The sequence below is a fragment of the Eubalaena glacialis genome, chromosome 3, assembly GCF_028564815.1.
Source record: "Eubalaena glacialis isolate mEubGla1 chromosome 3, mEubGla1.1.hap2.+ XY, whole genome shotgun sequence".
Taxonomy (NCBI): Eukaryota; Metazoa; Chordata; class Mammalia; order Artiodactyla; family Balaenidae; genus Eubalaena; species Eubalaena glacialis.
In genome coordinates, this window is record NC_083718.1 from 84,781,993 (window position 1) to 84,795,217 (window position 13,225).

The 13,225-nt window shown below is 44.9% G+C and overlaps 2 protein-coding genes across 2 annotated transcripts; one reads left to right on the forward strand and one right to left on the reverse strand.

Annotated features, from left to right (window-relative positions):
• Positions 1-234: 234 nt before the first annotated feature.
• On the reverse strand, positions 235-3,015 carry OAZ3 (ornithine decarboxylase antizyme 3). The gene is given in 6 exon segments (XM_061183473.1): positions 235-377; positions 1,035-1,120; positions 1,615-1,790; positions 2,550-2,624; positions 2,626-2,686; positions 2,981-3,015. Coding segments are annotated over 6 exon segments (561 nt in total). The 5' UTR covers positions 3,001-3,015.
• Positions 3,016-5,873: 2,858 nt separating this feature from the next.
• MRPL9 (mitochondrial ribosomal protein L9) lies at positions 5,874-12,881 on the forward strand. The gene is made up of 7 exons (XM_061183467.1): positions 5,874-6,047; positions 6,207-6,363; positions 6,832-6,956; positions 7,174-7,224; positions 9,175-9,276; positions 12,177-12,260; positions 12,374-12,881. The coding sequence occupies exons 1-7, from the start codon at positions 5,907-5,909 to the stop codon at positions 12,506-12,508; spliced, it is 795 nt and encodes a 264-aa protein (XP_061039450.1). The 5' UTR covers positions 5,874-5,906; the 3' UTR covers positions 12,509-12,881.
• The last annotated feature ends 344 nt before the right edge of the window (positions 12,882-13,225 follow it).

Sequence of the window (13,225 nt, forward strand, 5' to 3'; positions counted from 1 at the left end):
CCTTGGATCCTTTCTCTCTCTCTGGCTCAGGCCCCTTTGATCTTTTCAGTCATCAAATGTTTATCTATCTATCCTACAGTGAATTCAGCTCTGTAAGGCTCAAAGAAACAGTGAACACTTGAGGATTGCACTACCCTTTATTCCTAAGATGGAAGGTGTTCTGAATCACATCCTGGGCCCCTGGTTCTCATTTATCAAGGCTCCCAGCCCTTCACAGAGTAGGAATAAGCATGTTCAGGGAGGTTCACTGGGCAGGTGGCCTAGGTCCCTTTCAAGGGGGTACGCCATAAAGATGACATTGTTCCAGGGAGGAAGGGCCGGGTGATCTGGTCTGACCACTTCAAAGCCCATGTAGCTGAAGGCCCGTAGCAGGGCACCTGTGAAAAGAGAGAACAAATTAGAACACTCTGAAACTCAATACAACTGTTCCCCCAGCCTTGGCTTCTTCCAGTAGGAAATGACTTGGGGGGTGTGGGAAACAGTGTAGTGCAGGCACTGGGATGATGTGCTTTGGAGTCAAACAAACCTAGACTCTAACCTGGCTGGAGTTTACTATACCGGGATGGCATAGTAAACTCTTCACCATCTTTGTCTTTTATCAAATGAAGTATAAACTCCTTGAGGGAGGAGGTGTAGTTTCTGTAACGTGTGCCTAGCATCTGGTTAATTATATTCCTAGCCTGCTGGCCTAATGCCTGACCCTTTCACTCTATAGGTGTTTAATACACTTGAGATCCTTTCTGTCCTACCAGCCAGATCCCTTGAATGGCTTCTTTGTCATTTCACCAGTGCTCCTTCAGTCTAGATTCTGAAATCTACGTGCAGGGCCTTCCTGATAGTCTAGTTATGACTTGAATGAACGGAATGCTAGATGCCTTAATTTCCTTGGCGGGGAGTAGGGGGTGGGTGTTGAATCCCTGAACTGCCTGAGCATGCCCTTTTTAAAAGAGTGAGGGGAAGAAGGTCTACAAAGGAAAAGTCACTTGTCAGCTGCTTCAGCACAAAGGGCCGGGAAGGACAGAGCAGATCCCCACCTCTGTCATTCCGGTTGTTGTGGAAGTTTACAAGCACAGAATCCACACTGGTCTTCTCCTCCACATACTCCAGTGTTGCAGTCAAACTAGGGACCAGAGGGAAAATGGTCAATGTAATGTTCAGCAAGCTCAAAATCCAGAAGGACGCCTACTTGCAGCAGAAGAAATCTTATTACTCAGTTTTTCCTGACCCAAGCCAGGAAATGAAAGTTGCTAAACTAGTTTTGATAGATTTTTTTCTCTGAAGCCAAGGAATTATATACTACTGGACTGACAGCCATGCCATGGAAGGGGCTTGGGGTGAAGGGGCCACTCTATAAAGACAAACAGCTAGAGAGCACTTCCTTTCAACTATTTATGGATTCCCACTTGTGTTTCTGAATCAGTTTAGCAACCTCCCATGGGCTGTTATCCTTTGAACCCCAGATCCTGGCTCAGCTCACAGGCTTGTTCAGTGGTTTGAATGTATCCAGCTCCTGAATAAGCCCTCACTGGTTAGCATGCCCACTACCTGATTATGACATAAGAGTGAAATCCCCTAACCTCTTTCCTCCCCTCTCCCCCATACAGGCTCAGTCACCTTTCCCGGCTGCCTTGATCCAAGGCCCGGTATGGGATATCTAGGAAGAGTCTGTGGTCACAAAGAAGGCCGTGCCAATGGGCAGAGGTCTGGGGGGTGAGACGGAAGTGGAAGTCTAACTGCACCGGGTCCTGGTGAAGCAGGGGGTCAGTAGCCAGCACCGTCAGGTTCCCAGCCTAGAAAACGAGTAAAAATGAGAATAATAGTCTCCTATTTCTGTGTTCACCTAACCCTCAAATAGTATCTCAGGCCAGTTTGGGTGTGTCTGTGGAAGCAAGGCAGGGGCTGATGGAGAGCCTGGGAGAAGTGGAGCCAAGGTCTTACTCAATATCCCTTAGTCCTGGGACCTAACTCTGTTCCTATCATGGAGTTCTCTTTGATACAAATAATTTGGAATCTGGAGTCAATGGAGTATTACTGCCTGCTGACCTCACTCGGTGTGCTCTAACCATTCAGAAACTTATATTTACATCAGAGAGCTTATTCTTTAAACAAAGCTGTGCCATCTATTTACTGTCTCACTGATAATACTCTTCTACTTTTTTCCATCATATAAGTTTTCTCTAAATTCTCCCATTTCCTACTTAAAATGCATAGCTCATACCCAGGCATGTTACTGAGATATGATACAAAGGCAAGGGCAGGAGTTCTGGGTTCTAGTCCCAGAACTTAGAATCTAAACAGCTTTATGTCTTAATACAGTCTATCTTTGTTTCCACTTTCTCTTTTCCCATCCTGCTTTTCACCACCAGCCCTAGGACCTTGCCTTAAGATCTCTGGACCAGAATCCTTGTCTATAAAGTAGCTTTTACACATGAGCTCCGAGGTCTCATCTAGCTCTAGCTTCCTATGATTTATTTTCCAACTAGCTAATGTCCCTTTGCAAGATGTCATTACAGCAAGGGGCTACCATGTCACAGCACCAGTCCACTTACCGAATACAATTCTTTAAGCTGGTCTTGGTCACCCTGCTGGCTGCTTCTGCCCCCCTGAAGGCCTACTAGGGACTCAGGAGCACTGAAGGCAGCAACGGGGTCGGAGTGTCAAGTCCTCCTGTTCCTTATAAGTGATGCTGATTGGGAAAAAGAGGTCCAAATTAGTTTATTTCTGAGTCTGAGATGGGGAAAGACTCTTAACTTCCAGGTACACAGGGCCAGGCTCTGGCACCATCTTCTGTATCTTATGTGAACCAACCTATCTGTTTCCATTTTCCCAAGCCAGCCAGATAGAAAAAGTTTATGAAGCTCCATGCCAGCCTTCTACCCTATTTTGCTATTATCATCTTTTGCCACTTGGGAAGTTCTTTCGAATTCTTTTTTCTTTACAGTTTATGTAAACAACTACAAGTAGAGATGAAAACAAGTACCTTTTATAACAAGGCAGCATCTTCTCCCGGAGGGTGATCCGGTATTTGTAACAGTAAAGGTAATAGGCGTATGGTGACCAGATCGGGTAGCGGTAGTTCCGTGTTTTTCCCCTCTTGATATAAGAAAGGGAGTAGATAGAGGGGCGCGACCTGTTACAAGGCAGTTTCTTAGTTCAGTGCCTCCCCGAGGCAATGTGAGGTTCAGGGATGGGTGGCAGAGGTTCAGGCAACTGGTGCCATTGTGACACGGTGAACACTATGACATGGACAAAGCGTCAGCCCTTACATCACCTCAGGACTCCTCTCTGCTGCTCCCTACCCCATTACCCCCTTAGGTAGCCCCAAGGCTCCTGTTCAACTAGTATGCACTTCACAGCTATACCAGAAGTTAAAATACTTTCGCTTCTGTAGTGGTTGGTAAACAGCCCTGGCTGACCACTTGTGCCCACACAATGTGGGCTCCTCTCTGGCATGTGCATGTGCAAACACACACTTCAGCAACTAAAGGGTTGGGGTCTGACACTGCAGGAAGCTTCTAAGGCCCTGATCCAGCATCTGACCTGACTGGTTGGTTCCTGGTTCCTATCAGTTAAATATTTTTATTATCATCCCTACCTTTAATAAGCCAGTGGTGCTACACGTCGTTGAACTTTCTCGTTGCCTTATAGGGTAGGAATCGCAAACCAAATGCCTCCGGGGGCCTGGACAATTAATGGAAATTAGTGGAGCTGCGGGGCGGGGCTGAAGCCAAATGAAAAGCTCACACCCTAAAAAAAAGTGACACAATAGCTCCAAACAGCTGCCATGCAGGAATGCAGACTCAGTGGTACCAGATCATACGATTTTTCAACAGAAACTGGAAAGATAGATTTTTGTGATAAATTTCTCAAATTTTTAAAAAATATTGGCTACTAACTTAAAAAATAAAAATTGTTGATTAAAAAAAAATCAACGTGGTGAGTCAGATTTGGTTCTGGGGCCACCAGTTTGAGACCTCTGCATATTCATTTATTCATCCATTTAACAAATATTTATTGAGGGCCTACTATGAGCTTAGGATACACAGTAAGCAAAACAAAGATCCCCTGCCCCATGGAACTTCTAACAGTGAAAGAACAAACCTAAACACTAAGCACAAGAAAATTATTTCATATGTTAGATGATAGCTGCTATGGAGGAAAATAGAGTAGAATAAAGAAGGATCAGGAGTGTGAAGGGGGTGGGGCAGTTGCAGTATAAATAGGGTGATCTAAATAGGCCTCATTGAAAAGGTGACATTTAATCAAAGACCTGAAGAGGGTGAGGGATTTAGGCCAAGTGAACATCTGAGGGTAAAAGCATTCTGTGTCAAAGCAACAGCCAGTGCAAAAGCCCTAAGGAGAATGTGTCAAATGTTTTCCACAAACAGCCAGGAGTCCACTGTGGGTGGAGTAGTATAAGCTATAGGGAGAGTACAAAAAGAAGAGAGCTAATGGGGCCAGATCATTGTAGGGCCTTGTAGACCATTGTCTGGCCTTTTTCTTTTACTCTGAGTAAAGGGGGAAGTCATTGCAGGTTTTGGGTAGAAGAGACATGATCTGACTTGTGTTTTTATAAAGATTCTGACTGTTGTATTGTAAATAAACTGTAGAGCTTTAAACGATGTTTGTTAGGAGACTATTGCAGTAATCCAGGAGAAAGATAGTGTCTTATTCCAGGGTGGAGCATTGCAGGTGATGGGATGTGGCTGGATTCTGGAAATAGTATAAAGGTAGCACCCACAGGATTTCCTGGCGTAGGAGAGAAGTTGAGTCCAAGAACTGAAAGAATGGAGTTACCATCAACTGAGAGGGGAAAGGCTGCAGGTGAGGCACTATGGGGCAGGGTATAGAGATGGATTTAGTTTGGAGCATGTTAACTTTGAATTGTCCATTAGACCTATAAGGGGAAGATAACACGCAGTTGGATATTCATGTCTGGAGTTTAGAAGACTAGGGTGAAGATAGATATTTGAAGTCATTGGCATATAAATGGTATGTTAAGCCATGAGACTGAATGGGATCACCAAGAGTGTGTATATTGAGAAGAGTAAAGATCCAAAAACTGAGTCCTGGGGGCACTCTGAGAAGTGGGGAATAAAAGAGAAATCAGCAAAGGAGACTGTGAAGGAAAATAGTGAAGTAGGAAGGAAATAAAAACAAATTGGTGTCCTGGAAGCTAAGAATGTGTAATTAGGAGGGACTACTGGTCAAAGGCTGTTTATGTGTCAAATAACATGATGTATAGAGCATCTTTCCATAAATCTCTTCTGCCAAACAGACCCTATTCACTCCATTTATGTGGTTTACTCCCCAGTACTGAGACCCTCCACGGAGGGAACCGTCTCCCTTGTGATTTAGAATTCTTTAAACATGAGCCTAAATACTGCAGTGTCACGATTAAGGATTAGACGACTTCCTGGGGCTTGCAAGTTTTCCAGAGGTGAAGTAAGGAAAAATGAGAGCAGCACCCTCTCCCCTCAGCATCCAGTTATCACAGAATGTCAGAATTGGAAGTGCCCTCAGAGAACTACTAGAGCTCAGTCGAAGCCCCCATCTTAAAGACAAAGTGAAGCCAAGAGGGAGAGGGTGTCTTTCCCGGTGTCAGTGCACCAAACAGTCACTCCACTATGTGTCAGTGGCTATGGGTGTCCCTCCCACGAAAAGAAATTGGGAGAAGGGAGTAGAGGAATGCTGAATCGTGGAGCATTCATCCCAGATCTCTGGTCTCGAGGCAGCCAAGTCGCAGCCCAATCCGGGCCCGGGCTTCCCCCGGGCTTCCCCAGGGCTTCCCCCGGGCTCAGCTCGGACAGAGCCGCGCCGGCTCAGGCGCTCCGCGGGCACCCGGTGGGGGCCTTTCCTGCCGCCGGCGCCGGGGGCCTTCTACGCCTCCATCCGCGCCCGAGAACATGGCGGCGGCCCCGGGCAGAGCTCTGCTGCGGGCGGGCACTGAGCGGCTGGTGCGAGGAAGGGTTTGGGAGCTCCTCCGGCCGCGACTTGAAGGGGGCACCTCCGGCTCGGAGCGCGACTTCAGCCTGTCTCACAGTCGGGTGAGGGCCGGGTGTGCGTTCTGGGGCTCCTTGACTGGGGCGCGTTGAGACCTGGTGGGGCCCCGGCCTGCGGGTGGTGGGCTCGCCTTGAGGGGCCGGCGGCCAGAGGAGGAGGCTTCTCCGTGGAGACTCGCTCACGCTCGCTCCCCCGGCCGTCAGGGCACGGTCATTGTGGAGCGCTGGTGGAAGGTGCCGCTAGCGGGAGAGGGCCGGAAGCCGCGCCTGCACCGGCGGCACCGCGTCTACAAGCTGGCGGAGGACACGAAACACCGGCCCAAAGACAACCTGGAGCTCATCCTCACGCAGTCGGTGGAGGGTAAGGCCCCGGCAGAGGTGCTTCCTGTCTCAGGCTGGGCCTGTTTGGCATCAGCTTTTTTCTGCCTTTTCACTAATTTGGGGGAATGACCAGCTCATATTTGAGAAGAGTAAGCCATAAAAAGTACTGTGATGGTGACATTGGCCTCCTACATAGAAAATCAGAACATGAATGCAGCAGCATCATTAACAGTATGTGGGGAGAAAGAGGCCTGACAGTGTGTGCCACAGATACTGAAATCCCGTGATGGGACAGTGCTTCACTTTGTACAGGGAATATTAAGTTTCTAAATCAGGACCTAAAGAAATGAATTAGAAATCTCTTAAGTGTTGTCCTAGTGAATGCTAATATTTCTTCTAGGAAGAATAAGCACTGTGAGAGAGTAAGAGGTCTTTTTTCCTTTGATCGTCTCCTTTTTTAGGGACTGCTCGATAATTCTGATCCAGTGTCTCTGTTCTCTGTTGGCAGAACTTGGAGTCCGAGGTGACCTGGTCTCAGTGAAAAAATCTGTAGGCCGTAATCGACTGCTTCCTCAAGGACTGGCTGTATATGCATCTCCTGAAAACAGGAAGCTGTTTGAAGAGGAGAAATTGGTGAGCCCAGAAGACGGCAGAGGGACTTGGAGGAATTAAAACCTTAAGATTACCTCTAGCAACTTCTTCGAGTCCCTACTTCATTTTCCAATGAAGTAGAGACTAGAAGAACAGGAATTCAGAAGCCCAGCCTATGCCGAGTATAGCAAGAGTTTGTTATTAGTTACCACAAACTCATTTTTCTTTTTTTTTTCCCATCTATAACTTTCTTTTCTAGCTGAGACAAGAAGGAAAATTAGAGAAGATCCAGACCAAGGCAGGTGAGACGGTGAGTAGAAACATAGAAAATCTTTATTTATTGGTCACCTACAAAGTCACCAACCTCTTCCTGAAAGACTTCTTGATTTCCTTGAAGTCTCCTGATTTCAAGCACAAGGTAGGGGCAAGGGGAAGTGTTGTGGCTACCATAACTGGTATTGAGATATCCTAGGATATCCTGACCTGTTGGGTGAAGTGTTCTAGTTTATTGAGGGAGGCCCCAACCTGGGTACCAGGGGACCCATGGAAAAGTGAGATGAGGACTCTGCCTTCGGGGTTGTTTACAGACAAGTTGGAGAGAACATAGACACGTGAGAAAGTGATAAACTCAAGGCAGTAAATTATGAGTGACATGGACCAAAATGGATTAGGGTGATTGGGAAAGGATTTTTTTCAGATGGGATTGAATTAGGCCTTATGGGGTGAGTAGGCTTTGGATAGACCAGGAGGGTGGGAAAGGTATTCTTAAGGGAGAAAAAGTAGATAGTTAAGGCACGTTGTTGTTGTTGTTTAATTTTTTAAAAAATTTATGCAATTTTTAAAGGTTACACTTCATTTACAGTTATTACAAAATATTGGCTATATTCCCCATGTTGTAGAATACATCCTTGTAGCCTGTCTTACACTCTATATCTGTGCATCTGTTTCTTTTTTGTTATGTTCACTGGTTTGTTGTATTTTTTAGATTCCACATATAAGTTATCATACAATATTTGTCTTTCTCTGACTTACTTCACTTAGCATAATGCCCTCCAAGTCCATCCTTGTTGTTGCAAATGGCAAGATTTTGTTCTTTATGGCTTAGTATTCCATTGTGTGTGTATGTGTATGCACACATGTGTGTGTGTGTATATACATGTATATACTACATTTTCTTTATCAATTCATCTGTTGATGGACACTTAGGTTGCTTCCATATCTTGGCAATTGTAAATAATGCGGCTGTGAACATTGGGGTGCACGTATCTTTTCAAATTAGTGTTTTTGTTTTCTTCGGACATATACCCAGGAGTGGAATTGCTGGGTCATATTTTTAGTTTTTTGAGAAACCGCTATACTGTTTTCCACAGTGGCTGCACAAACTTACATTCCCACCAACAGTGTATGAAGGTTCCCTTTCTTCTACATCCTCGCCAACATTTGTTATTTGTGTTCTTTTTGATAATAGCCATTCTGACAGGTGTGAGGTGATATCTCAGTTAAAGCATGTTTTAAAATAGAAAGTAGACCAGTCTAGCTAAAACAGAGGACTTCTATTAGGAAATATATGACTGGAAAGAGGGTTGGGGCATGATTTACAAAACATCTTTAATCGTCAGCTAATGAACTTATACTTCGTTTTGTAAGCAGGGAGGAATCGTTATGGTGTAGGGGTGGGATTGAAGGGCCAGAATATTGTGTTAAAACAGTCTATGAAAATCATTCCATCCTGAGATATACCAGCGGCCCCCATTGGTGAGCCTAACCTTGGTTTTGGGGGTTTTTTTTAAAAACACTTTTTAAATTTTTTAAAAAATTTTCTTTCTTTCTTTCGGCTGCGCCAGGTCTTAGTTGCAACATGCAGACTTCTTAATTGCAGCGTGCATGTGGGATCTAGTTCCCCGACCAGGGATCGAACCCGGGCCCCCCTGCATTGGGAGTACGGAGTCTTACCCACTGGACCACCAGGGAAGTCCCTGATGAGCCTAACTTTGACATGGCCTGTTTCTCCTTGCTTAGGAATAGCCACGTATAGGCAGCATTTCCTTCCAGAGCATCGCTAAAACATCTTTCCATAATATCAGCCTTGAGACAATGAGAATTTTTATCTTTCGTATTCATCATCTCACCTATCTTGGCTATGAGGCAGAAATTGTGCTTTGCCTGAACTCTCAGACTGTGTGGCTCTTGGCCTCTTGCTAACATGTTTCCTCTCCTTGATTACAACTCTAACCTATCTTCTGTGTATAATTCCTCTCAGACAGTGAGATTTCTGAGAAGATGTCACCTGCAGGTAGGGATGAAGAACAATGTCAAATGGGAGCTAAACCCTGAAATAGTTGCCCGCCACTTCCTCAGAAATGTGAGTATTCCCAAACACTGCTATACCCCTGAGGGTGGAAACTACCCCTGGGAAGAAGCAGCTACCCCAGGATTGATCCCTCTGTTAGGAAAGGGTGTGATCATCCAGCTGGAGTTACGGGAAGCATTTTTTTTTTTAATGTAAGTATAGTTGATTTACAATGTTGTGTTAATTTTCTGCTGTACAGCAAAGTGATTCAGTTATACATATATATACATCCTTTTTCATATTTTTTTATTATGGTTTTTTACAGGATATTGAATATAGTTCCCTGTGCTATACAGTAGGACTTTGTTTTTTATCCATTCTATACATAATAGTTTGCGTCTGCTAATCCCAAACTCCCAATCCATCCCTCCCCAACCTGGCAACCACAAGTCATTTCCCTCCCACACCCGTGTAAACCAATCAAGAACGCTTTCCCTAAGTTGGACAGCCTCATGTAAATCAATGCAACCTGCCCCTTGGCAACCACAAGCCTGTTCTCTATGTTTGTGAGTCTGTTTCTGTTTCATAGATCTTTTTTCTAATATAAATTTATTTATTTATTTATTTATTTTTGGCTGCGTTGGGTCTTCGTTGCTGCGCGTAGGCTTTCTCTAGTTGCAGTGTGCAGGCTTCTCATTGCAGTGGCCTCTCTTGTTGTGGAGCACGGGCTCTAGGCGTGCAGGCTTCAGTAGTTGTGGCATGCAGGCTCAGCTGTGGCTCATGGGCTCTAGAGCGCAGACTCAGTAGTTGTGGCGCATGGGCTTAGTTGCTCCGCGGCATGTGGGATCTTCCCGCACCAGGGCTCGAACCTGTGTCCCCTGCATTGGCAGGTGGATTCTTAACCACTGCGCCACCAGGGAAGTCCTGTTTCATACATCATTTGTGTCATATTTTAGATTCCACATATAAGTGATATCATATGGCATTTGTCTTTATTAGTTCACTTACTATGATAATCTCTAGGTCCATCTATGTTGTTGCAAATGGCATTATTTCATTCTTTTTTATGGCTGAGTAGTATTCCATTGTATATACGTACCACATCTTCTTTTTCCATTCATCTGTTGATGGACATTTAGGTTGTTTCCATGTCTTGGCTATTGTGAATAGATCTGCTGTGAACAGAGAGGTGCATGTATCTTTTTGAATTATAGTTTTTGGTTTTTTTTTTTAAAGTACAGATTATTTTTAAAATTTATTTATTTATTTATTTATGCCTGTGTTGGGTCTTCGTTTCTGTGCGAGGGCTTTCGCTAGTTGTGGCAAGTGGGGGCCACTCTTCATCGCAGTGCGCGGGCCTCTCACTATCGCGGCCTCGCTTCTTGCGGAGCACAGGCTCCAGACGCGCAGGCTCAGTAATCGTGGCTCATGGGCCCAGTTGCTCCGCAGCATGTGGGATCTTCCCAGACCAGGGCTCGAACCCGTGTCCCTTGCATTGGCAGGCAGATTCTCAACCACTGCGCCACCAGGGAAGCCATGAATTATAGTTTTGTCCAGATACATGCCCAGGAGTGGGATTGCTGGATCATATGGTAGCTCTATTTTTAGTTTTTTAAGGAATCTCCATACTGTTTTCTATAGTGGCTGTACCAATTTACATTCCCACCAACAGTGTAGAAAGGTTCCCTTTTCTCCACACCCTCTCCAGCATTTGTTATCTGTAGACTTTTTTTTTTTTAATTTATTTATTTATGGCTGTGTTGGGTCTTCGTTTCTGTGTGAGGGCTTTCTCTAGTTGCAGCAAGTGGGGGCCACTCTTCATCGCGGTGCGCGGGCCTCTCACTATCGCGGCCTCTCTTGTTGCAGAGCACAGGCTCCAGACGCTCAGTAATTGTGGCTCACGGGCCTAGTTGCTCCGCGGCATGTGGGATCTTCCCAGACCAGGGCTCGAACCCGTGTCCCCTGCATTGGCAGGCAGATTCTCAACCACTGTGCCACCAGGGAAACCCTATCTGTAGACTTTTTAATGGTGGCCATTCTGACCAGTGTGAGGTGGTAGTTCATTGTACTTTTGATTTGCGTTTCTCTAATAGCGATGATGAGCATCTTTTCATGTGCCTGTCGGCCATTAGTATGTCTCCTTTGAAGAAATGTCTGTTTAGGTCTTCTGCCCATTTTTTTTGATTAGGTTGTTTTTTTGTTGTTGAGTTGTTTGAGCTGGTAGTATATTTTGGAAATTAAGCCCTTGTCAGTAGCTTCATTTACAAATATTTTCTCCCAGTCGATAGGTTGTCTTTTCGTTTTGTTTATGGTTTCCTTTGCTGTGCAAAAGCTTGTAAACAGTCTCAGTTGTTTACTTTTGCTTTTATTTCTATTGCCTTGGGATACTGACCTAGGAAAACATTGGTACGATTTATGTCAGAATGTTTTGCCTACGTTCTCTTCTAGGAGTTTTATGTTGTCCTGTCTTACATTTTAAGTCTTTAAGCCATTTTGAGTTTATTTTTGTGTATGGTGTGAGGAAGTGTTCTAACTTCGCTGATTTACATGCGGCTGTCCAACTTAGGGAAAGCGTTCTTGATTGGTTTGCAGGGGTGTGGGAGGGAAATAACTAAGGATGGTCACATAGAATCTGAAGACTGATAGGAGAAGATGGTGGGATCATTTATTTTCTCTAGCTAGGGAAAACCTGAGGAAATGTGACTCACTGGAGAATTTTTACTTTTGTGGATGAAGTGAGTTTGATCTCAAGCCCTGTTTCTCTTTGTGACTCCACCTTGTGACTCCACCTCCCTTTCTGAGAAATTAGGACTGAGTTATTCTGCCACTATTTATGGAGGTTTGTGCCTTTCCATGGGATCAGCCAGGGTAAACCCCCCAGTTTTATTCACCCATGTAGAGGAAAATCTAGAGGTTGCCTGGAGTGGCAACCATGTAAACAGAGCTCCCTTTGGCTGTGATTTTTTTTGCAGCTTGGTGTTGTGGTTGCCCCACATGCATTAAAGTTACCAGAAGAGCCTATCACACAGAGGGGCGAGTACTGGTGTGAGGTGACGGTGAGTGTCTCACATCCTGTCTCCTTTTTCTCACTGGGTAGAAAGCTGGGATTGGATGGTGTTAGTTCGTATCTGCCCCACTGATCTGAAGATTCCTGTTGTTTTGTGTACAGGTAAATGGGCTTGACACTGTGAGGGTACCTATGTCTGTGGTGAACTTTGAGAGGCCCAAGACCAAAAGATATAAGTACTGGTTAGCCCAGCAAGCTGCCAAGGGCATGGCCCCCACAAGCTCCCAGACCATCTGAACCTGTTCTACCTCGAAAGCAGCAAAGCCGAATCAGAGGAGTGGTGGAGCGAAGATGGGCCAGCACCGTGATATCACTCCCAGCTCTGACCAAACATGGAATTTTAGAAAGCATATGGAGACAGCGACAGCAGACTAGACTGAATATACATTGAATTGTCCATATTTGCCATCTTCAGCGGTTATCACATCTAGCGTTATTGGGGCAGGCCTACTCCAGAAGTACCAGGCTGTAGATTTGATAAGCTAAATATTAATAGACCAAAAGAGTCTAGATCTATTTAGCCTCTTCCTACATTGGAATTCATTGGAATAAATGATAGAGCTAGCTCATTCTCATCATCCAAACTAAACATTTGTATCTGAAAAAAAAATAAAGAGGTTGTGTTCTTTTTGGGTGTTGTTTACTGGACTGAGTAGACTGGGGACGGGACCTCTAAGTGGGATGTCCTCTTGAGCCACTGGGGTTTACTGCTAAAAAGGAAAAGAGAGAATACATTTGCAGGCTACAGCCCACAGTTGCTATGGACAAATTACTCAACAACAAGTTGATATGCCTTATGGTCTTAAAACTTACTAGGTATGCTAATAAAGCCCTCAGTACAAATAAGCACAATGGAGTCTACTTTTCTAAGGAGATCTGAATAAGGCCTAAGGGAAATTGTTGGAGAAAATGACGCTGGGATGAAAGAAGTTTAAAAAGGGAACTTCTGTTTTA

Coding starts and splice junctions, on each gene's coding strand:
- MRPL9 (XM_061183467.1), top strand. CDS start 5,907: ATGGCGGCGGCCCCGGGCAGAGCTCTGCTGCGGGCGGGCACTGAGCGG. Junction 6,364..6,831: donor CCTCACGCAGTCGGTGGAGG/GTAAGGCCCCGG, acceptor CTCTGTTGGCAG/AACTTGGAGTCCGAGGTGAC. Junction 6,957..7,173: donor TGTTTGAAGAGGAGAAATTG/GTGAGCCCAGAA, acceptor TTTCTTTTCTAG/CTGAGACAAGAAGGAAAATT.